Below are 23,666 nucleotides of genomic sequence, written 5' to 3' on the forward strand. Positions count from 1 at the left end.
GAACTGTAAATCGTAATTCTATGTTATAAGCATAATCTACTTAAAAACTGCTTCGTTGTCATGATACGTTTAAAAACATCTATGTCATGAAAGTAAATATTCATGTGTCTGATCTGGTGATTTGTTAACGTTAGTTATCTCAAAAACGATATCAAATGTGTCTTATGATTTTACAAAGGTTAGGTGTTATCATTATTATTATTATAGTTACTATAAATATTAATAAATCATGTGATAATATGTCACACGTGCTCTTAAAATTTTAAAAATTTAAATTGTTTTCGCGAGACAGTCTTGTTCAGTTGTTTAATATAAACATAGTTAGCTGAGCATCTTTATCGTCATGGAGTGTAGAAGTGTATTCCTTCTGTTGTTGATTGGCGTTCCACAGTCATGGTGTCATCTGTGTCTTATATTCCCAGAACAGAGAGGGGATATGGATATCACTAGGGTAAGGTTTTATATATATAAGTCGAAACATTATTTCAAAAATGATAATATGAAATATATAAGACTAGCAAAACACTTTGAAGAAGAATCTGGCAAATAGGCACATTGACTTCAGTCTTAATAATATTACATTTTAATCAAATTCTTTCTTTCAGAATGTTTTTTTTTATATATTGCAATATATGTATATGCAATGATTACTCTGTCAAAAAAAACTGATACTGCTCCTTTGTTAGTTTTGAATACTGTTTGACACTTCTTTTTAATTCACTACTTTTTTTAATGTATATCCGACTTTAATCTCAGTTGACCTGGAATCCTGATGAAATATTTTCGATTTTGAAAACTTCAATTCAAATATACGGTACTGTAAATAATGGGTCAGGATCCCAGAAAATAATCTCAGTTAAGTATATAAAATAACATTGTCTTTCGTTTCAGAGTGGTAGTAGTACATGCTTCAGACATGGTGCTCCATGTGGAGGACAAGCACCTGAAACGCCGGGAGTCACTCCGTATATGGGCGGACAACAAATGTGGATTAAAATCCAACAGAACTATAATCACTATGAAGTTGGGTTTCCAGGTAATTGACAATGCAACCCATTAAATCATTATACGACTTTAATCATTTTATCGAATATCGTCCATGCCATACTCGGCGGAAAATAGCATATTTATAGCGGCGTTTTGCATTTGCGCTGATCTGCATTTCATTTGCGCCAATTTTTCTTTCATTTGTGCCGATTCGTTTTCTTTTCATTTGCGCCGATTTTTTAACAGGTAAATTTACGGAAGCCGATAAGGGCCATTCAAAAAAAAAAAATTATGTCGTAATTACGACATAGCATGTCGTAATTTCGACATAACATGTCGTTATTACGACATCGCTATGTCGTAATTTCGACATAACATGTCGTTATTACGACATCGCTATGTCGTTATTTCGACATAACATGTCGTTATTACGACATCACTATGTCGTTTTAACGACATAGCTATGTCGTAATAACGACATCTCTATATATATTAAAGAATATGTATTATCATTGCCAAGAGACTAAATGACACAGAAATTAACAACTATATGTTATCATAATGCCCCCAATAATTAGAAAAGCCCCCGCATAGTCAGCTATAAAAGAGGGACGAAAGGTACCAGAGGGAGAGGCCCCGAAATGCTGTGTGGCAGACAGTGTTAACATTAATTAATTATTAGCTCCCTTGGTAAAACTCCAAATTTCATATTTAAAGTATTTCATTGTTGATTAATTTACATGATGCTTAATAAGTATATATTTGTTATTTGCATATCTTTTGCTATTTGAATTCATTGATTAAAGATATTTATTCATATTGTAAAGTTTAATATTTGTATCGTTGCAAAATCTTTGGTCACCTTCTTTGGTTACCTTCTGTGAGAAACTTATATAATTTATAGATCCTAATCAAGGAGATACCCACTTAGTGTGATAAACTCTCTACTTGTTTGAACTAATATGTGAGGAATTATATGAGGACTGACATACATCCGACCTATAAACCAGCGCCCAACTACATGCCTTCGTGTAATAAGGGTGAATTGAAATATATTGATTGCTCTCTTTCTACTTACAAACGTTGGACACGATGTTTCTACAACCTCTAGTATTTAAAACAGAATCTTCGAAATTTCATCAAAATAAAAATGTTAGAAAACACGAACCAATATTAAAGCAAATTCAATATATGTTTCAAATTATGTTTTTACAGCTCTTGGTCATAAACTAAGTAATATCTAGTATATTTGATGATTATATTAGCAAAGCTATGTGAAAAAAACCGGATGTCCAACGTTACATTTATGAAAAACTGTTTTAAATCTTATGTATAGTGATCCTATTTCTTATTCTCTGATCTTCTTGATACTTGGCAGGAACAACGACAGATGTCGGTTCTTTGTGGCGTTAAAGACGTTATTTTTGCCAAATTTTATTTGACTCGGTGGCTTTATATTAAGCGGGAATAAGAAAAATGTCCAACGACGTTTTTCGTTATCTCAACGACTGAAAGTGAATTTTGTAAGTAGCAGAAAATGAATAAAAATAGTAAGACAATAATAATATCTAACAAAAGTACAAATATTTGCCTCATTGTTCGTGAGTTCAAATATTGCTGATTCAATAAAATCTTCTCTACACAGTCGTTTTTCAAACGGTAGCCATTTTGTCCAAGTTGATATTTCATTTTTCAAAGCAGTTAACGCGTATTTTTTATAATTAATCAAAACAAAAGTTAGATACACGAAGAGTAAAAAATGACAAGATTCTTTTCTTATTAACTACATGTTTGGGTCTTAAAGGAATAAAATGCTTCCACACATTACAAAACAGTAGCCAATTTGTCCAAACGTCGAAAGTTCGAAAGACGCTAATTTCCGTCGTTACATGTGCTTAAGTTTCAATTAAATGTTCATGATAATTAAAACAAATCGTGTTGTGAAATTTGGAAAAAACAGGTTGATGATTGCTGCCGAAAAAAAAGAATAGCGCATGTTGCTATAGACTCCACCCGGGGACATAGGTTCGACACAGGTTAAATTTTGCAATTTTTATTAATCGTTTATAGCTTTTAACGATTTATTTAAAAGAATGGTGAAATGGGGAAAAACATCTCATTACATGAACTTCGTCCAACTTTTGCAAAGACAATTTTTAGACACCAAGACAATCCTCTAAATGTAAAATTCGAATTGAAATTTATATTGTGGAAGTACTCCATAGATCATTTAAAGTCGTCATTTCAGTAAGGTGCAATCACCAATATTAAAAGACTTATACCAGTTCACGGAGTGTTTTACTTCGCGATTTGTCCTGCTATTCATGTTATAACTGTCGTGATGAAATTAATTCCTGTGCTAGCGAAGCCGGAACTTTTCGTCAATATAAACTTGTGCATGAAATGGAGGTACTAGTAATTGAAAGACAAATCCAAAACAGCGACGAAAACCGTTTCATCGAATTTTAAAAACCCGGGATTATTTAAGCCGTTTTCGCGGACGATCCAGGAGTAGATTACTATATTTTAAAATGTATATCAGAAATTAAACACTATAGATGACTTGCGGAAATAATTCTCAAGCCAAGGTCAAGTAATTGAAGGGGTGTATTTCGACAACTTATGTGCCAGGGAAAATACAATTCTATTCAAATTTAACCAAGGGTAAAAATGTTCGATTTACTTGCAGAGTGTCAGATATATTTGTATTGGGGTTGAGTTAAGATTTAGAAATTTTACAATGACAGATGATATGCACCTTGAAAGTTAAACATCATATGATAAAAGTTTCGTACATCTAAAAAAAAATATCTTTTTTACGGAAAACTGTACCACATCTGCCTATATCTACTTCTGTCCTATCTTTCTTTCCCACATTACTTGCGACAGTAATGCATTTTTAGTTGAAATAACTTAAAGGGTAAACATTATTAAATAGATTTCCACAACTTGAGGTAATTTATGATAAAATGACATCACAAAACGAACAGAACCAGAATCAGAAATTAAAAAATTTTTGTAATATAATTAATAAATCAACCAACATATAAAAAAACGAATAAAACTCGCAAAAATTAGTCAAAAACCCTCTTCGACGCCGCTTTTAAAGTGTAACGTCGTGTTTTAGGAACATCGTGCCCTTCGTTTGACAGTAAATACACAGCAATCGATACGTTCATTCACCCTCATTACCACAAACCACGGAGTTGTGCGCTTCTTTAAAGAAAGGTGTTAGGCTTTGCTTGCCTTGATAGGACTTTATGTCAGTCGGCTTAGTCCCCGGTCGGTTTCTTATTACTTTCGATTAGGATCTATAAAATATATAAGTTTCTCACTGAAGATAACTAAAGAAGGTGACCAAAGATTTTGCGACGATACAAATATTAAACTTTACAATATAAATAAATATCTTTAATCAATGAATTCAAATAGCAAAAGCTATGCAATTAACAGATATATACTTATTCAGCTTCATGTAAATTATTTAACAATGAAATACATTAAATATGAAATTTGGAGTTTTACCAAGGGAGCTAATAATTAATTAATAACACTGTCTGCCACACAGCATTTCGGGGGCTCTCCCTCTGGTATCTTTCGTCCCTCTTTTATAGCTGATTATGCGGGGGCTTTTCTAGTTATTGGGGGCATTATGATATGACCTATAGTTGTTAATTTCTGTGTCATTTAGTGTCTTGGGAATCATAATACATATTCTTTAATATATATAGTGATGTCGTTATTACGACATAGCTATGTCGTTATTACGACAAGTTATGTCGAAATTACGACAAAGCGATGTCGTTATAACGACATATTATGTCGAAATTACGACATAGCGATGTCGTTATAACGACATGTTATGTCGAAATTACGACATAACGATGTCGTTATAACGACATATTATGTCGAAATTACGACATAGCGATGTCGTTATAACGACATGTTATGTCGAAATTACGACATGCTATGTCGTAATTACGACATAATTTTTTTTTTTGAATGGCCCTTATCGGCTTCCGTATAAATTACAGGTGAATTTTATTTTTCATTTATCCTTATTGACCTCTCCTGTTAGCCAGTTGTACAAATGATATGAATTGTCACCCATAATATGTTTATGACTGTTGTCTTCTGCTCACCATGGGGAGATGGGAGTAGAATGTCGAGCCGGAATAGTCAACTTAAACGCAATATATTCACATACTTTAAAATCAAGAAGTAAAACCCAAAGATAAAAGCACTTTGTTTGTACTAAAATAATAAGTTTTATAGTATAACTAATCGCCGTATTTGAATATCAAAAATAATTTTGGAGAAAAAAAATAATTTGTTTTTGATTCTGAGAAAAAAAAATTGTTTGTTTCACCCTCAGCTGCCACTATATGTAATGCTAAAATTGAAAGAAAAAAATTGTTTTCGACTTGTCGCGAAAAAAATAGATTGTTTTTCGCCGCAGGCGAAAAAAAAAAGTTTGTACAGAAAAAAAAACATAGCCCCCCCCCCCCCCCAGAAAATCAAATGGTTGCTGCCTTAGCTACATTTCTACTTCAAAACAGTAAAGTTTAGCTTCTTTTCATTGTACCTGTTTCAAAGTGCTCTAAAATACTGATTTTATTAAAGACATGAATGAAATTTTGATTAAAAGTTGAGGATTTTCACAATTCCATACGATACTTGCATTTTAAAGTAACTAAAACCCCTTTTGATCCCCTACATAAATTGACGGTGACATTGTTTTCTTTTTTCAACATACGTCATGTAACGTTTATAACAAAAGTAAAAATTTACACATTGGAAAAGTGAAATCAACAAACGAAGATCTTCTTTATTGCGTTTAAAGCTAAACGTCTTGGAAAATTCTGACAGATCTGACAAACTATTGATAGCCTACTGTATAGATGGACAAAAGCACAAAAATAGCAATAGAAAATGCATTGCAAAGAAAATTCTGTAGGAAAAAAACATATATGAAAAAAGAAAATGAAGGTCAGTTAATAAAATCTTGCTTATATTATTATCTCTTTACTTAGTAAGCTATATTTACAATCTCAATTTTATGGTAATAAGAGCAAAAACTAGCTTATCAAGCCAAGTCAGCCAAACAAGAAGTTTATTCATAGAGATGTGTTCTTACAAAATTGAATTTATTCAAATGGCAAATTCTTGTCAAATTTAAGCATCTTTGATCATTATTGAAGTAAAATGCACAAAATTTGTCCCACCAGTTTCATTTCATTTCCTATTACTAGTATTCAGGTAAAGTATATACACAATACTTTGTTTATAAATATGTAATTATTTAAAGAAGCTGATACAGCAACCTGTTCAAGAGAAGAAGCCCCATTTTTTCCAAAAAGTTTACTTTCATAATCTATAAAATACCCTGAGAAATAAGACAAAGGGCTACTGTGCAAGCTAATCTAATAGTTTAATTTTACAATAATAATGATTCTGAAATTTAAAATTGTGTCACTTTCACTTATAATTTAAAGCATATTTTTTTTACTGAATTTCTGTCAATATTTTTGGTATAAAACTTATAAATCCCTTTTTTGTATTTTACTGTTCAACTAAGAAACATAGGCTTGAGTTTATAGGCTCTCTTAATTTGAAGAAATTTGTTGTGACTCTTGGTCACACTTTATAGAATATAAAATATATATGATCAGTACTATTTATTTAATAATTATATCAATTTTCAGAAAGATTATTGAAATTGTATAAACTATGTTTTATTGCATTAAATATAATCAGAAGTGTTTAAAAAAATTCTGCTCTAGGAATGATCCCACATATAAAAATTACATGTTGTATATTTCATCCCAGATCTAATTTCTTTCAATATAGCTAGGTTTTTAATTTTACATGTAGGTGTCATTATCCACATTTCTGAATTGTTTTTTTTTTACTGCAGTAATATTTTGTCCTTTAATATTTACATTTAGTCCTTCTCTGAAAAATAGGGGGAAGTATCTCTTCTTTATATTATCATAACATAGTTATAAATCGAGTTTCGTTTATTTTCTTTCTAATTTTTGTAAAGTAAACTCCTTTTTTAATTTTTTCTGCATTTTGCTGGGTTTTTATTTTTGACTGGTGATATTAATTAAGGGGAGATAACCACTTGCACAAATCGGCATAAAAACCACCGCTTCGGTTTGAAATCAATTTGACGTTTGCGTATCCAACATTCTATTGCTGAGATATTCGTATCGAGTGTTTGTCTTAATGAGATGCTTTATTAAATTTAAATTCAGCCCATCATTTTTAGTTTCCTCGTAAATATTTAGATTTTTCGTTCAGGAGACTTGACAATTTTCACCCAAACTCCAAGTTTGCAGATAAAATAAAGAATAAAGGACTTTGATTTGATGTGCGAGCTTTGACGAGAATAAACTATGGATACTCAAGATTAGTTAGGTCAATAAGTTTTTATTACGACAATAGTATTCAGTGAGTTAAAATGAGGTTTGTCTCATCCGTTTTTTTACTGAATTTTCACGGTCACGTGACTCTATTGTTGCTGATAAACTTTGGGTCAAACCGTGACCTGCTTTCCAACTGACATTATATGCTTTTTTATGAATGAGATACCCGACGTCATAGAACGATGACGTAAGAATATGAGTATTTTACGGGAAAATACACGCTTGCCAAAGCAAAAATCAACACAAGGAAACGTAAACAAACGATCATGCTAAATGTGGTATAAGCCGATTTTTTTTAAAACATACAAGACATTATAAGTAAATAATAATTTAAATTCACCCAAAACTATCTAAATTCGTTATTGTAAAATCTTTAAGCATGTCACTAATTCTGTTTGCTCCGTTCTTTTACGCCAATTTAATAGTGCGTTTATTTATTGGAACGGCAAATATTTGCCTCCGCCTAGAGCGCTTCGATCAAAAACAATAGCCGTATTTGTCCTACTAGAATCGAAATAATTCATGGTGGCTTGAATATATCGTGATTTTACCACGGGTTGTCCCTTTATGCCGATATTTTACCCCTCGCTATCACTCAGGGTAAATAAAGGGGCAACCCGTGGTAAAATCACGATATATTCCATCCCCATGAATTATTTCTTAATTATAATATTTGCCCTGTACTGACTACAAGTATTTACACCAGACTATTACTACTAATTTGAAAACTATTAAAAACTTTTTTAAGCTAAGTTTTCAACCTCTTCGGTAAAAGATAACCATAGATGGACTCGGCTATTATTTTTTATAGTCATATAGCTATTCATCTGTTTTGATACTTAAACATCCTTGACTTCCAAATATTCGCCTTTGAGCGTTCCTGATGAATCAATGTTAATAAGAAAAGCGCTTTGAACGCAAGAAAATTGTCAAGTGGTATTTTTTGTAATGCCTCACCTACGATAGTAGCGGGGTATTATGTTTGCTGGTCTGTATGTCCGTTCGTTCATTCGTTCGTCCGTTCGTTCGTTCGTCCGTTCGTTCGTTCGTTCGTTCGTCAGTTCGTCCGTCCGTCCGTCCGTCTTTCAGCTTCATGTTAAAGTTTTTGGTCAAGGTAGTTTTTGAAGAAGTTGAAGGTCAAATTGAAACTTAGCATACATGTTCCCTATAATATGATATTTCTAATTTTAATGTCTTTTGTTCGTAGGATATATGGATATTGCTATTGCTCCACTAAATAGCCTTGACTTCCAGATGTTGGCATTTACACCAGATTACTACGTGCATGCGCAGGATCATCAGAAGAATTTCACAACTATAGTGGTAAATCTGGGACTATTATACTAATAGTTAGTATAATAGTCCCAGGGTAAATATTGTTTAAATACAATAATTTTAAATCATATTAAAATCATACTAGCTTTCGATTACTTCAATTCCACAAAGTATTTACATATTGAAAACCGTATATTGATATCTAGAGTTGTAGATGTTTTAGTCGTTATATGTCCTATATTACTGTCCTATTGGCCTAGTCCTCACATTTTCTTTAAATTCAACAATTCAGTATATTATACAAATACACCCTTTGTATGAGGTCGATACAAGGATATATTGACTTGAAAGAAGTATATTGACTGAGGACGAAGTCCGAGGTCGATATACTTCTTTGGGTCGATATATCCTGTATTGGCCTCATACAAAGGCTATATTTGTTATATTATTAATTTCCGACGATATTTGTATCAAACTCGTCATTTAGGTTTGTTGGAATTTTATAGATATTACATTGTCTCCTTGACAATGTTGTTATTTCATTTACTTTTTTGTTGTTGACATCTTATGTATTTGAAGATTTTTTTCGTCAAATAATCGATCACAGATATCATGTGTTTCAAAACGTTAAACAATAACCTGAAATTCATTACATGACGTCACAAAGTATATCGGTTTTTAGATATTCTAAAAATAACCGTGCAATATGCTTTTTGCTACCCGTCGTTTTCCCTCTACCTTCGAAAATATAGTTTAACATGTGACTATCCCTAAACGAATCAAATTTGTTAAAATATACGAATTAATAATATACATTAGTACTATTAAAGATATGCTTAACTGAATTAAGCATAAGCTGAAATGAGTTTAGCATATGCTGGAATAAATTCATATAAAATTATGACCTTGATTCCGAGACAACATAGCAGTTTTTATAGCTGACTATGCGGTATGGGCTTTGCTCATTGTTGAAGGCCGTACGGTGACCTATAGTTGTTTATTTCTGTGTCATTTTGGCCTCTAGTGGAGAGTTGTCTCATTTGCAATCATACCACATCTTCTTTTTTATATATTCATCTAACCCTAGGACTATTATTGTATAATATTCCCAGTTTAACCATTTGTCAAACGGAAGGTTAACTACTTTTAGTCCTATTAGGGTCGTAATTTGGCTAGTAAAAATAGTTTATTCTATTATATTTATACCGTATGATATCTCAAACTCACAATTGGTGGATCCAGAACTTTTCGTAAGGGGGGCCGCTGACTGGCCTAAGGCGGATCCACTCCAGTCATTGTTCAGTGATTCCCTATGTAATCAACCAAATATTTCTCACGAAAGAGGGGGGGACCCAGCCCCCTCCCCCATCTCCCGCTGGATCCGCCTATGCTCACTTACACGAAGATTTTTACAACTTGCCGATTCAAGACATAATAATTAAAATATGTCTGACTTTTGATAATGTCTGTGAACGTTTCTATGTAATCTGTCACTTTATATACTTAAGCGATATATACTTAAGCGAGGCTACCTTATATGTTTTCTTTTTTTTAGTAGTTGGGTGGTTTTGGGTTGCTTTTTACCTTTAATGTCTTTCCAAAAAATGTTGATGTTTCTTATCATTCTAGTAAAATGCTACCAAACCAGGAAGCATTTTTGGAGCAAACCGATTTCTCCCTTTCGATCAAACTGAGTGTCGTCATCGGCATTGTTTTATTACTGATTTTCTGGGAGAAAATTTTTGATATCATTACACTGAATACAATGCCGATGACGACACTGATCAAAAGTAATTTCGACATAACAATTGTACATTTTAAAGAAATTATTCGTAAAATTTATGTTCAGTATTTTATCGAGATAATTGAATTAGAAACTTGTTAAAAATGTGAAACCGAAATCTAAAAAATGCTAGTCTTTGCTGCTTATTGATAAAAAAAAATATTGAAAAAATCACGTATATATTTAGATCTTCGGGGTCAAATGTTCCACAAAGTCCTTAGCTGTTACAATTTCCCCAAAATATACTTATTTTTCATATATTAATTTTTCAAGAACACCGGTTTAATCTCGTTACATGAAAATTCAATATAAAATATCATCTCTTCGTGAATATAACAACATTAGTCGTTAAAAGATATATTTTTTTATAAAGTATATAAAAAAGAAGATGTGGTGTGATGCCAATGAGACAACTATCCACAAAAGACCAAAATAACACAGAAAGTAGGCATCTTTTTACGCTTTTTTATGCAGTTTTAAGAAAATGTTGTCTATATTTTTTTACGTGTATTTGCGGTGTTTTCGATCGATTTAAATGCATTATTCATATCGAAATAAGTTAGATTAAATTTGCTTAGTAACCTTATTTCAAAAGTGTCAATCTTCACTGCATACCAATCAATTCCTTTAAAATTTCACCGACTTTTTCTGATCTAGCTGCATATATAGACGGATAATAAGCATATGTTCAAGAGAGGTTATGCTGGAAAGTTTACATATTTATTTCAATCTCAAAAACATAACTGCATAACAACATAGCAATGAATATACAATTTCAAAGACTGATTTAAATGCGGAAACTAAAACAATCAAAATATAGGGTGCATTTCTTTCTAACCAAATTTTGTAAACTTGTGTGGCGTTGTCATAGTTTTCTAAATGCTACAAGAGTAGAAACAAATATATCGTTTAAGCAGTGTTTACTGACCCTTTTTGAACTTTCAATAATGCATGCAGATGTTGTTGGTAAACAGACTTACATCCCAGCTCCTTTGTTTTAACAGGGGTGATCTGAGCCGGATCACCCCTTCCAGATCACCCCAGTTTGAGTTTCTTTGTTAGACTCATTTTATGCATGCTTTCCTTTGTTCTGTAACATTTTGGCGGGAATTTCAAATCCACTATAAAACTTATAATTAATTATACGGAAAAGACTATCTATCAAAATTCACGTAGAAAAAATTAAGTTTATATATTGGGCTTCGAACTCAAGACCTTTAGCATATCAAGCCATGACACATACCACTACACCAGGACGACTGGAGAGGAACTAACAGTAATTTAACATACGTAAAGGAAGCAAGATCTTTTTTATAAGTGGGGCGAGTTGGCAGACCTGTATTCAGTGGGGTTTAAACCCTCTTCGTTTATAAGTGAGTTTTCAGACTGATTGTTTAATTTGATTTTACACTTTTTCAAATTGGGGCGAGTCGGTAAACAAGAGTGGGGCATTTTTTATAAAGTGGCGATATAGTGTTGGCCGATTGGCCAGTGGGGCGAGTATACATTATTCAGTGATATCTACTCATCGTGTTCGGGGGGTCATTAAGGGTATACATCATATTGTAATATATAAAGAATATTATAATGGTTGTGTGGCGTTCTAAACTAGATTTTATGAATTGTAAATGGTTTTTCGTATATCTAAAACATCTGGGATGTAAAATACTCCGACCATCGGGGTGATCTTACACTGACACGCCGCGTCCTCGTGGGATAACTATTATTATTACAAAGTTCAAACAAAGTTCAAACACAGGTCAACCAAATACATCGTTTAATCAGCTAATGTCACGTTTGCACTAACAAACGAGGAACGACAAAATGTAGACGCATAGTGTGTCAAAGTTTATGTTAACTTTGAAAACGTAATTATGTTAGAAACATGTGTGCGCATAGCCGTTTGTGTCGTTTGTTTTAGAAAGAAATATACTCTGAAATATATTCTTTGTTGCCCGTGTTTGGACATAAAAATGGATATAAATCTTTAATAATTAATGTAAATGAAAGGATTACGATAAGGAATTGTAATGATAAGACAAATCATTAAGTATATATAAAAAGATATAAAATCAACAGTAATAACTTTTGAACGAACAATTTTCGGGTCATAGTACAATGGAAAATTCGCAATGGACTATTGGCGGACGTCTCAAACATCATGCATCGGTAAGGCCAGACAAAACTGCCTTTACCATACGTCCTGCTAAAGGCACAAGAGATGTGATCTCATGCCATGAGATTTATGAACAGAGCCTTTCATTTGCTGCGGGTCTTTTCCAGAAAGGTTTACGTAAAGGTAACACAGTTGGAATATCTTTCTTTAACAGCAGACAGTGGCTTATTGCAACTTTTGGTTGCCAAATAATTGGTGCTATTCCTTTTCACTTCAAATTTAGATCAGAGGACGGAAAGGAAGTTATACAAATCTTGCAAATTCTTGGAAATTGTACAGCAATTATTCTAGATTCTAATGAGAAGACCAATAATAAATTTATTGAGGGGCTGGTAAACTCGACAAATGACAAGGAGAAAACAGTGCTGTCTCATCTGAAATGTGTCATTTGCGAGGGTTTAGAGAATGGACCTATCCAATGCATTAACTTTACCGATGTTTTAACATTGGGTTCCGAATTCGACAAGTCATGTCTTCCTGAAACTTTCCCAGACGATGTGATAATTTATCTAACAACTTCCGGATCAACTGGTTTACCGAAACTGGTACCGAAGACTCACATCCAGCTCCTTGATTATGGAGAAGGAGCTGTATTTGCATGTGGAATGACTGCAGATGATGTGTTCTTCAATGACCGACTTTTTGACTGGCTAGGTGGCTATCCCGTTGTATATTTAGTTAGTGGGTCCACCCATGTCACCTTATTAGACCAATTTACCATTGGAAGTTTTTCGGATATATGTGATTTTATGTGGCAAGTAATGGAGAGCGAAAAATGTACAGTTTCGAAAATGTTGCCATTGTTCATCTTCGAACTGCTAAAACGAGAGAACCCGACTTATCGATTAAGAATTATCGATACCAGTGGTCTACCTGTTCCTGCGAATTGTGCTGAAGTTCTAGGTAGATTTTGTGATGAGTTCGTTTCTCATTACGGCTCGTCAGAGATGAATTTCGTATCCTTTAAGCACGTCAAAAGTCAATCAGAATTTTCAGATTACTGTGTTGGCAAGCCTTTACCTTGGATTGAAATGAAAGTTGTAAATAAGAATGGAGAAACTGCTGAGAAAAACGAGGATGGAGAATTATTTGTTCGCAATAAGAAGAGTTTCAATGGCTACTTTGGAAATCAACACGAGACAGACAAATCTTTTGATGCAGACGGATGGTTTCGAACAGACGATGTTGCTTATATGAACGAAGAAAGCGAATATGTTGTACACGGTAGATGTTCTGACATTATTCTATGTTATGGGGCTCCTTTAAAGCCGTCAAATATAGAAGCTGTTATGATGAAACATCCGGGTATTACTGAAGTGTGTGTTTTGCGGATAAGTGACCCGATATCATTTCAAAAACCCTGTGTATGTGTTGTTCCAAAAGATGACATTACGCTAACAGTAGATGAGCTAGAAGCATTCGCTTTACAAGGTGCAATTAATTTGAAGGCAATGTTAATAAAAACACAAAAGTATGTTATATTTGAGAAATTTCCAAAAACTGTTACTGGTAAACCGAATCGAAAGGAAATTCTTGAAATAGCTGAGCAACGATTACAATTTTAGTACAGATATATGATGACAACGCCATACTTACGAAAATCTGGGTGTGGAAAAATAAATATGCATACCGGTATATTAATATAAGTATCGCATAAACATGATAAAGCCACAAAAATAGTATTACTTTTGTTAAATTGTTCTATCCATTTGGTGACAGAGTTCACGGTATCTTTCCATTAGCAGTCCTCTAACTGTCTGATCCAACACATTAGCCAAATTATACTTTGCATACAAACATGTTTTATTGAAAAAAAATAAAAAGAGAGAATATTAGTGTTTAAGTTATTTAATCATAGTACGTTCTTATATTGTTATTCATGGGTATTGAAAACGTTTTTTTGGACATATATTTTCACAAGCTTTATATGATAATAATTCACAATATATACATATAAACAAAATACACCAGATAATTAAAGTAAGAAAATATAGCAACAGTTGGAAACAAAACCGTATAAAATAATGTTATGTTTTCAATTTCTTAAACATAAAGTACATCTGAACTTTTTTTTATCTTGGCCATGCAATGTCCTCAAACTTTTGAAGATAAAATTGAGAAATGGAAATAGGGAATCTGCCAAAGAGAAAACAACCCGACCAAAGAGCAGAAAACAGATGAATGCCACCAATAGGTCTTTAACACAATAAAAAAGTCTCGCACCGGGTTTGTCTATAGTCCGAGTAAATTGTAAGGTCCTATCACAGTTATTTTTTGCAGAAGTGTGAAGAGGAACCTTGTGACTGAATATCTATCGCCAGTAAACATGTCTAACCCCCAGTACATTCAGAATGTGCCTGTTTCAGAAACGAGATTAGTGGTTGATGTTTGTTGCAATTGCTGTATACCATATTTGCTTATCGTTTATTGTTTTGTACATTAATCAGGCCGTCAGGATTCTCGTTTTAATTGTTTTACATTTGTGATTTTGGTACTTTTTATAGCTTACTATGCGGTATGTGTTTTGCTCATTCTGGAGGGTCGTACCCAGTGACCTATATTTGTTATTACTGCTTCTGGATAGTTGTCTTATGGGCAACTGTGCCACATCTTCTTATCTGTATACTTACTTCATATCCTGATTTTGAAATAAAACGGAATAACAAATGGAAGTTTTTAAAGCCCTTCAATTGCACGGTCGGTAATTAAACGGACGACTACATGTATGGGCGTGATATATCAACTTATACAACATAACTACTTACACATGGAAAACTCAAAAAGCGAAAGAAAGTCCATTGTATTGTTGTCTTCATTTGAAATTCACGTTGAAACCTTAGACATATTGCAAAAATGTTCTTCAACCTGTTAGTTTAAGACGGCCACAAAACGGGTTTCCGTGAAATTATCTTTAGCGTTAGATACCGATCAGGATGTATATGTGCATAAAATATGTATATATATATCTCAATAACAAATCAAGAATACTGAAAATTTGTGTTAACGCATGCGGAAGAATATCTCAAAAACATTTTGCAACAAATGCAGGAAAATATGAATGCCTACTCAAGTTTAATCATCAGAATAGTAGAAAGAAAGATATACAAATAGACGAAAATTATATATATAAATGTTATACAAATATAAATATATATATATTAACAACACACCAGAGTAAATAAATTGATAACAAAAACATATCTACAGTCTCTGCTGATAACAAATGATTATATCACTACATTGTCAATATAATAGTTATTACGGTGAGTTTGAATTCCCCAGTGTCATTTATATATTCATCCTCAACATAAGACAAGTGTGTGTGACCATCCACCAGAATTTTCGGTCATTCGATTTTCAGTACTTCAGTACTTTGATTAACTTTATCAAAGGCGCCTAAAAAAATGTGGGCGAAAGATCGTTTACTGTGCTATGCGCATGTAGCTGTCTAGCACCAAACAACATCTGTTTCATTTGCAGTGGTACCATTGTCAAAATATACTAACATGAAATATTTATTCATGGCTGGTTAATCTTTTCCTTAATCTGTACGCACTTTCATAATCATATTAAACTTGTAAATTTTGTACAATGGTAATTGTTACCTTTTCGAGAAGGCTACCTTCGGCTTTTATCTGCTCTTTGGTTGGGGTTGTTGTCTTTAAGACTTATTTCCCATCTCAATTTTATCAATGTCAGATAATGTCATTAAAATCTGACAAGAAATGAAGGCATAAGAATGCTTACATGACTGGGCGTACGATTAAATAGAAAAGATATTTAACCCAGAAGTTATTCATGGGCCCGTTAATCATTGGTTGTCTTTTGTTGCTATTTATCATATTTGTTTTTCGTTTATTGTTTTGTAGGAATTTAGGCCCTTGTTTTTTTCATTTGCATTTGCCATGTATCGGGCCTTTCATCACTGACTTTACGGGTTTTGCTCGTTGTAGAAAGTCGTATGATCACATTTAGTTTCTTTAACCCTCATCATTTGATCTCTGGTGCATAATTGTCATATTGACAATCATACAAATATGCACTAAAAAAATCAAAACACGCCTTTGCTTGCGTAAATTTTCCATTAATACTGACAAAAGTGAAAAACAAATGCTATGTATTCCTGATATTGTACATGCAGTTCTGAAGATTATTTTGAGTTAAACCTGGTTTCATAGCTAGCTCAACCTCCTACTTGCATAACAGATGTTTTATTTGGCCTTGCCTCCTCAGTCATGATCCATAGACAACCGTTCTATTGACTTAACCTTTCATATAGTTGTAGCCATTTTTATGCCCCACCTACGATAGTAGAGGGGCATTATTCTAGTCTGTGGGTCCGTTCGCCCGTCTGTTCGTCCGTCCGTTCGTTCGTTCCTCCCGCTTCAGGTTAAAGTTTTTGTTCAAGGTAGTTTTTGATGAAGTTGAAGTCCAATCAACTTGAAACTTAGTGCACATATTCCCAATGATATGATCTTTCTAATTTTAATTTCAAATTAAAGTTTTGACCCCAATTTCACGGTCCACTGAATATAGAAAATGATAGTGCAAAGTTCAGGTTCAAGTTTTGGTTCAAGTTTTTGGTCAAGGTAGTTTTTGATGAACATGAAGACACACCAACTTGAAACTTAGTACACATGTTCCCTATGATATGATCTTTCTAATTTTAATTCAAAATTAAAGTTTTGACCCAATTTCATGGTCCACTGAACATGGAAAATGATAGTGCGAATCCGTGTGCTATGAACACATTCTTGTTATTTTAACTTTTGTAATATACTATAATAGTAAGATGCAACCGAAACATATCTCTGAATCGTTGTTTTTTTTAAATAATTATATACAGGCACGTATTTTTATAAAAAAAAATTATTCCAGTAAAAGAATCATTTCGTCTATAATTTCTAAGGATATAATATTTCTTACATTTTTAGCTCACCTGACCCAAACGGCCAAGTGAGCTTTTCTCATCACTTGGCGTCCGTCGTCGTCGTCCGTCGTCGTTAACTTTTACAAAAATCTTCTCCTCTGAAACTACTGGGCCAAATTTAACCAAACCTGGCCACAATCATCATTGGAGTATCTAGTGTAAAAAATGTGTCCGGTGACCCAGCCAACCAACCAAGATGGTCGCCATGGCTAAAAATAGAACATAGGGACAAAATGTAGATTTTGGCTTATAACTCTGAAACCAAAGCATTTAAAGCAAATCTGACATGGGGGTAAAATTGTTTATCAAGTTGATATCTCTCTGCCCGGAAATTTTCAGATGAATTGGACAACAGGTTGTTGGGTTGCTGCCCCTGAATTGGTAATTTTAAAGAAATTTTGAAGTTTTTGGTTATTATCTTGAATATTATTATAGATAGAGATAAACTGTAAACAGCAAAATGTTCAGCAAAGTAAGTTCTACAAATTGATATGTCAAACATGACCAAAATGGTCAGTTGTCCCCTTAAGGAGTTATTGCCCTTTATAGTCAATTTTAAACAATTTTCGTTAATTTGGAAAATTTTTGTTTTTACAAAATATTTTCCTCTGTAACTAATTATAAAGGTCCAAGTTCATTACAGATAGAGAAAATTGTAAGTAGCAAGAATGCTCAGTTAAGTACCTATAAACACATCACCATCACCAAAACACAATTTTGTCATGAATCCATCTGTGTCCTTTGTCTAATATGCACATAGACCAAGGTGAGCGACACAGGCTCTTAAGAGCCTTTAGTTTCGATAGTTTTCCATTTTTTCTTCTTCTTTATAGGTGCTGCCTAACATTGATTGTGACCACTGTGTGATTCGAGCCCGTTACAACCCTCATAAACCGGGAGAAACAATTTTCTATCAATGTGCTGATATCAAAATCAAGAAATCTGATGGATTAACGCAGACCCCACCAATGTCTCTTCCTCCATTGTCACAGAGCCTCGATCCGGAGTATAGAACTGTCAGAAAGAAGATGGATGTATTGAGACACAGAAACAGGTTTGGACCAAAAATGGACAAACAATATGTTTTTGGACTATCATATAACCCATTTGACAAAGCTATAGTAAATTTTATGAACATTTCGTTAACAACAGGTTACCCTAAATACTTCGACGGAGTCGATTTGATAATTATTGAATCTAAATTAAAAAATGATGTTACAAAGCGAAAATCTGTTACCAGGGAAACCGAAAAGATTTTTGGTTACATATGTGCCGCTATTGGTGCCATTAATTCAAGGGGGAATTATGTTGGACTATTTCATGACGAAAAATTGGACGATGACTTAGCATTCAACTTCATGGAAATAAGCCTACATGGGGGAAATACTGAGTTTTACCCAATAAAAAGTCTAAAAGCACCAATCAATGCCATTCTACCATATTCCAATGGAAGCTTCTATACTTTCTCAATTGCAGAGGGATCGGATGCCGGTAAGTAACGCTGTGTAGTATAATTCTGTTGTAATTATTGCTGATAAGAACACCTTGAATATTCACAGTTTCATCATTAAACAAACTGCTTATGGAAGCCGGATGCAGCAAATTTCGTGTTTGCACAATTTTGCCTTCGCTTTTACCAGAAATTGCTTAGTTTGCTGCTTCCAGCTTCTACAACTTTTACAATTATCCAAAACAATTTGTAATTTATTTGTCTTGAAATTTGGTTCAAATTGATCAACAAGCTAAAAAAATAATTTGTCTAGTAGTCTGAATAACTTTCAATGATTTGGGGAAATATTAAATGGAGAATCGTGAAATATATCTACAATACACCTTAGGTAGTACGTTTACTCTTTTAGATATATCTACATATTTTTTTTATTTCACTTGTCCATTCTATCTAGTTCTTACTTGCAGAACTTAAATATTGAGTGCATTGTCGTTCTCGATCTAAATTGTTGATACTTGATACAATCAATCCAATTAATCTATCAATCAATCGTTTGTCACTATTATGACACTAAGAACATAAAGTCCGTGCATATTGTGTGTTCTGGTTCTTAATGTATAAACAGAGCGCATGCATGATGTTGGTATTACATGATCCGCTTAAATCAGTTTTGATTCAGGAGCGAGTCATTAAATTGGACAAAACATAAAAGATTGACTTAAAAACTAAAGCTTGAATAATGCGAACTCAATTAAACAACTGGGAATAGTGATGTGTTTTGAGAGTTTTGGAAGGGCTAGTGATTAATCATTATCTAGATATTAATGTACTATTTCGAAAAATAATGAATCGCTAATGCTGTGCTTGCACGACATATTGGAAACACTTAAAGTATGTCAATGAGCAAACGAAACTTTGCAGTTTTAAATAACATGATTTTAACCAGTTTTTAAACGGTAATGTTTTATCGTGATCTCGAATTAGAAAAAAATATTTTCTAATGTTTTGTGTGTCCCCTTACGGCTTCCGTACTAATGACTGTCTAATAAAGGAAACTGTATTTTTAATTTGACTGTGAGATGTGGGGTTTAGTTTTGTTTTAAGATTTTAGCATGTCATTTTTAGCAGTATCATTCCACTCCGAATAAATTTTCATGGAGTCGATTTTTTTATTTCTATAAAGGTTATATTTAGGGCATTTGAGAAGTGTTTTTTGTTCTCTATCTCATTACAGAATTTTCAGTACCTTTGATCTCTAGAGATCTTCAGATGTCTACCCTTTTCTGTTAAAAGAGTGTGTTAGCTTCCTATTATCTCATATATTCCATTCACTTTGTAGGAGACTATGCATTTGAATTAGGAACATTGATATTTCATCCCGACCATAAGGATTATGACCCATGGTATCAGTATACACCAATTGTAAAGACACAGGAGAATTTATATATAAACTTCCAGTGGGCAGAATATGATCCAATCAGACATTTGGTTTATGTTTTGATGGGAAATGAAAATTCACCAGATCGTTTACAAGCTAGATTGTATATCTTCAGTGCATTCAACACGTAAGTATTTTCTGGCTATATATTTTCACATAAAATCTGATTTATTTATTTTAGTCCAAGGCAGGTTCGTGGGGTTGTTTGAAAAATAAAGATTGTGCCATTTTTCATTTCAAATGCACGTTGCACGTACACAGAAACTCTAGGCTCTTGAAGTTGTTTGAAATATTTTGCCAAGTTACATTTCAAAAACACGATGCACGTGCACACGCACAGTGTTAGAGAGAAAAGAAATGACTCAAAGAACAACAATGCCATGTATAGCATCTAGGCGCACTCATAAATTGTACCATTTTGATGTTTGACAAAGAAATTAAAGGATATATTTTTTTGTCCATATGACCATTATGATTTAAAAGTAATGTCTGGTCTGTTCATGTTAAAAGTTGGAAAAATATTTTTGATGTGTTCTTTTTGAAGTTTTATAACGGAATAAGGTCATTTTGCATTTGTTTGGTAACTTGAATTAACTCTATGTATGATAATCCAATGACATATACAGGCTATACAACCAGTAGACACATAAAATTGATATTTTTCCTGAAACAACTCATATTTTTTTTCTTAAAAAAAGACTTCCTATCTTAAATAAGCATATATAGTATATTGTATATATTTTTTTCTTCATTATTTCAGTTTGCAAGTCTTAAGGTTTCCTTGTGTAATTAGCGTTCTTACAGAGAATGGGTTCACCATTAAAGGATTCAATTGCTTAGTGTTTGTAGTGGAATTAGTTTAATTTTTGAAAAAAATTGCAACTAGATTTTCCTTTTTTAGAAACCTTCTGTTTCAATTTCAGGTCAATTGTAATAACAAATATTGACGTAGATCAGTTTACATTTACATCGATGCACTTGGATAAAAGAACTGGTAAGCCTATATCTATTCATTTATTTATTATGAAACATTTTATTTGAATTAAATAAAATTGAAGGGAAACTTTTATGAAATAAACGGCTTAAAAGTTGTTTGAACCAAGGATTTGTGTAGTTCTATACAAATCCTTGTTTGGACGCATTTATAATACTGTTTTACACACGTTGATTACTTAGTAGGTTATCTTTAATATATTTCAGCTTAAATGCACAATATTCTTCCCAAATATGCTTCACTCTTACACATATTCGTAGTTTTATATTCTATAAGCCATGCCTAATAATCCCTTTACATCAATATGTTGCTTCGGTATAATTATTTGAAAGTCACTTCTATCTTTTCTTTCAGGGAAGCTTTACGCTGTCTCACCTGGGCTTTTTTATTCAACGAACGTTCAGTGGCATTTGATAGAAGTCGATCCATTAACTGGCAAATCAGAAAGTGTTTTTCAGATTGCTTCATTTGGTAAGATCATACAGTATTTATTTGTTTATTCGTATTTTTTAAAATGGTAACAATGCAGAGTTTTGAAAAGAACGCACTTATGACGAAATGTTTGATGGATGTTTAATATATCACAACAGTAATCAAGTTTATTTCATATCGGTTGAGAATAAGCTTCTCTTATTGGATAAAAAGGGGCCACATGACATTCATTATTCAGTAATAAATTCCAGCGGTCATTAACAGAACAAAACGGACTAGAAAACCGGTCGTTAACGGTTTTTTATATGATAATGATCGGTGGGGCGTGATGCCCGTCTGTTAATGACCGTTGGGGCGTGGTTTCTCTGTTAATGACCGATGGGGCGTGGTTTATCTCACAAGAGAGATGTCCCTTTTATAATAAAACATTTTACTGTTTTCAATATTATATTTAAGTTGTTGAATTGTTTCCATATGTTTTGGTAAATTATAAAATAATAGGGAACTTGATTGAGTATTCATATACTGAAAAATTGCACTAAAATGAATAGCAGTTTTACTACGGCTTGTCTTCACTCTTTGCCATAGAAATCGTAAAACTACTCGAATTTGCTTTGGACATTTTGAATTTATGAGAATTTTTAGAAAAACCTGGTTCCTCAATGAAATAAACATAATAGTTATTGAAAAACTGGTCATTATCGTGATATATGGACTGCCCGTAGGACAGTAGTATTGACTGTGACAGTGATAATGACCCTGCCTTCGGCTCAGTCATTATCACTATCTTAGTCAATACAACTGTCCTGTGGGCAGTCCATATATCACGATAATGACCAGTTTTTCAAGAACTATTATGTAAATATCAAGGAGACGCGAAAGATACTAAAGAGTTATCCAAACTCACAAGTCGAAAACAAACTGACAATGCCATTGTAAAAATGAAATGACAAACAAAACAAAAAACACTACAAAGAAATCTAAGAACTGTGCAAAACTCGAATATATGAGAAATAATAATTGAATTTTAAAGTGGAAGGCGACGTGTGGAACAAAACATTTAACTGAAGATGGAAGATCTCGATTCGGTATAATGTAGGCACTCGTATACTGAACTTCTTTTCTTCTGAATCAATCGGGTTTTTTTTCTGGTTCAATTAAGACTCAGATTAAGATCCAACGAAAACACAGAAAAAGAATAAACAAAAACATAAAAAAAAATGGGGGAAAAAATTTCTTGAAAAAATTCATCGCTTAAATTTTTTATACAGGTTATTTTGCACGATACTATGGAGGAAGTATTTTCAATGGTATAAGTCCTGAAGGTGTTTTGTATCATGTCTTCAGACTAGCTGACACAGATGCTGACGTCATAGCTGCCATTGACATCGCCAAGAAAACAGTTACATTCTCAGAAATAACAAATTTAAGAAGTGTCCATAACTTAGCGCTTGTGAACATGCCATAGATTTATAGTTATGTGTTTTGTAATTGATTTTATATAAATTTTGAAATTTCAGTTAAGGGCTTTACCGCTTTTCTTCATATTGATAGGCACATATTAATCTTGAATACATAATTTCAGTGACATATGCGGATAATATAGATATCCAAATTGCCCTTGTAGGTATAAAATGTGATTAACTGGATAATTGAGTTAAAAACGCTTTATATCATTGACAATATCATATTTTGCTTGGTATACATGCATAGAATGTTCAGCATCTTAACCTTCGCTGCAAGTCTCTTATTGGTTTAGTTTAATTCGTG

General features: G+C 33.0%; 2 protein-coding genes across 2 annotated transcripts; both read left to right on the forward strand.

Annotated features, from left to right (window-relative positions):
* Positions 1 to 253: 253 nt before the first annotated feature.
* LOC143047765 (uncharacterized) lies at positions 254 to 23,415 on the forward strand. The gene is made up of 8 exons (XM_076221011.1): positions 254 to 451; positions 892 to 1,036; positions 8,626 to 8,741; positions 18,416 to 19,073; positions 20,372 to 20,597; positions 21,394 to 21,464; positions 21,819 to 21,935; positions 23,168 to 23,415. Exons 1-8 carry the CDS (start codon positions 344 to 346, stop codon positions 23,362 to 23,364), a joined length of 1,638 nt encoding a protein of 545 aa, XP_076077126.1. The 5' UTR covers positions 254 to 343; the 3' UTR covers positions 23,365 to 23,415.
* Positions 12,324 to 14,484, forward strand: LOC143047766 (uncharacterized). Its single transcript, XM_076221012.1, has one exon. It carries the CDS (start codon positions 12,595 to 12,597, stop codon positions 14,215 to 14,217), a length of 1,623 nt encoding a protein of 540 aa, XP_076077127.1. The 5' UTR covers positions 12,324 to 12,594; the 3' UTR covers positions 14,218 to 14,484.
* Positions 23,416 to 23,666: the final 251 nt, after the last annotated feature.

Source organism: Mytilus galloprovincialis, chromosome 10 (genome assembly GCF_965363235.1).
Source record: "Mytilus galloprovincialis chromosome 10, xbMytGall1.hap1.1, whole genome shotgun sequence".
Taxonomy (NCBI): domain Eukaryota; kingdom Metazoa; phylum Mollusca; class Bivalvia; order Mytilida; family Mytilidae; genus Mytilus; species Mytilus galloprovincialis.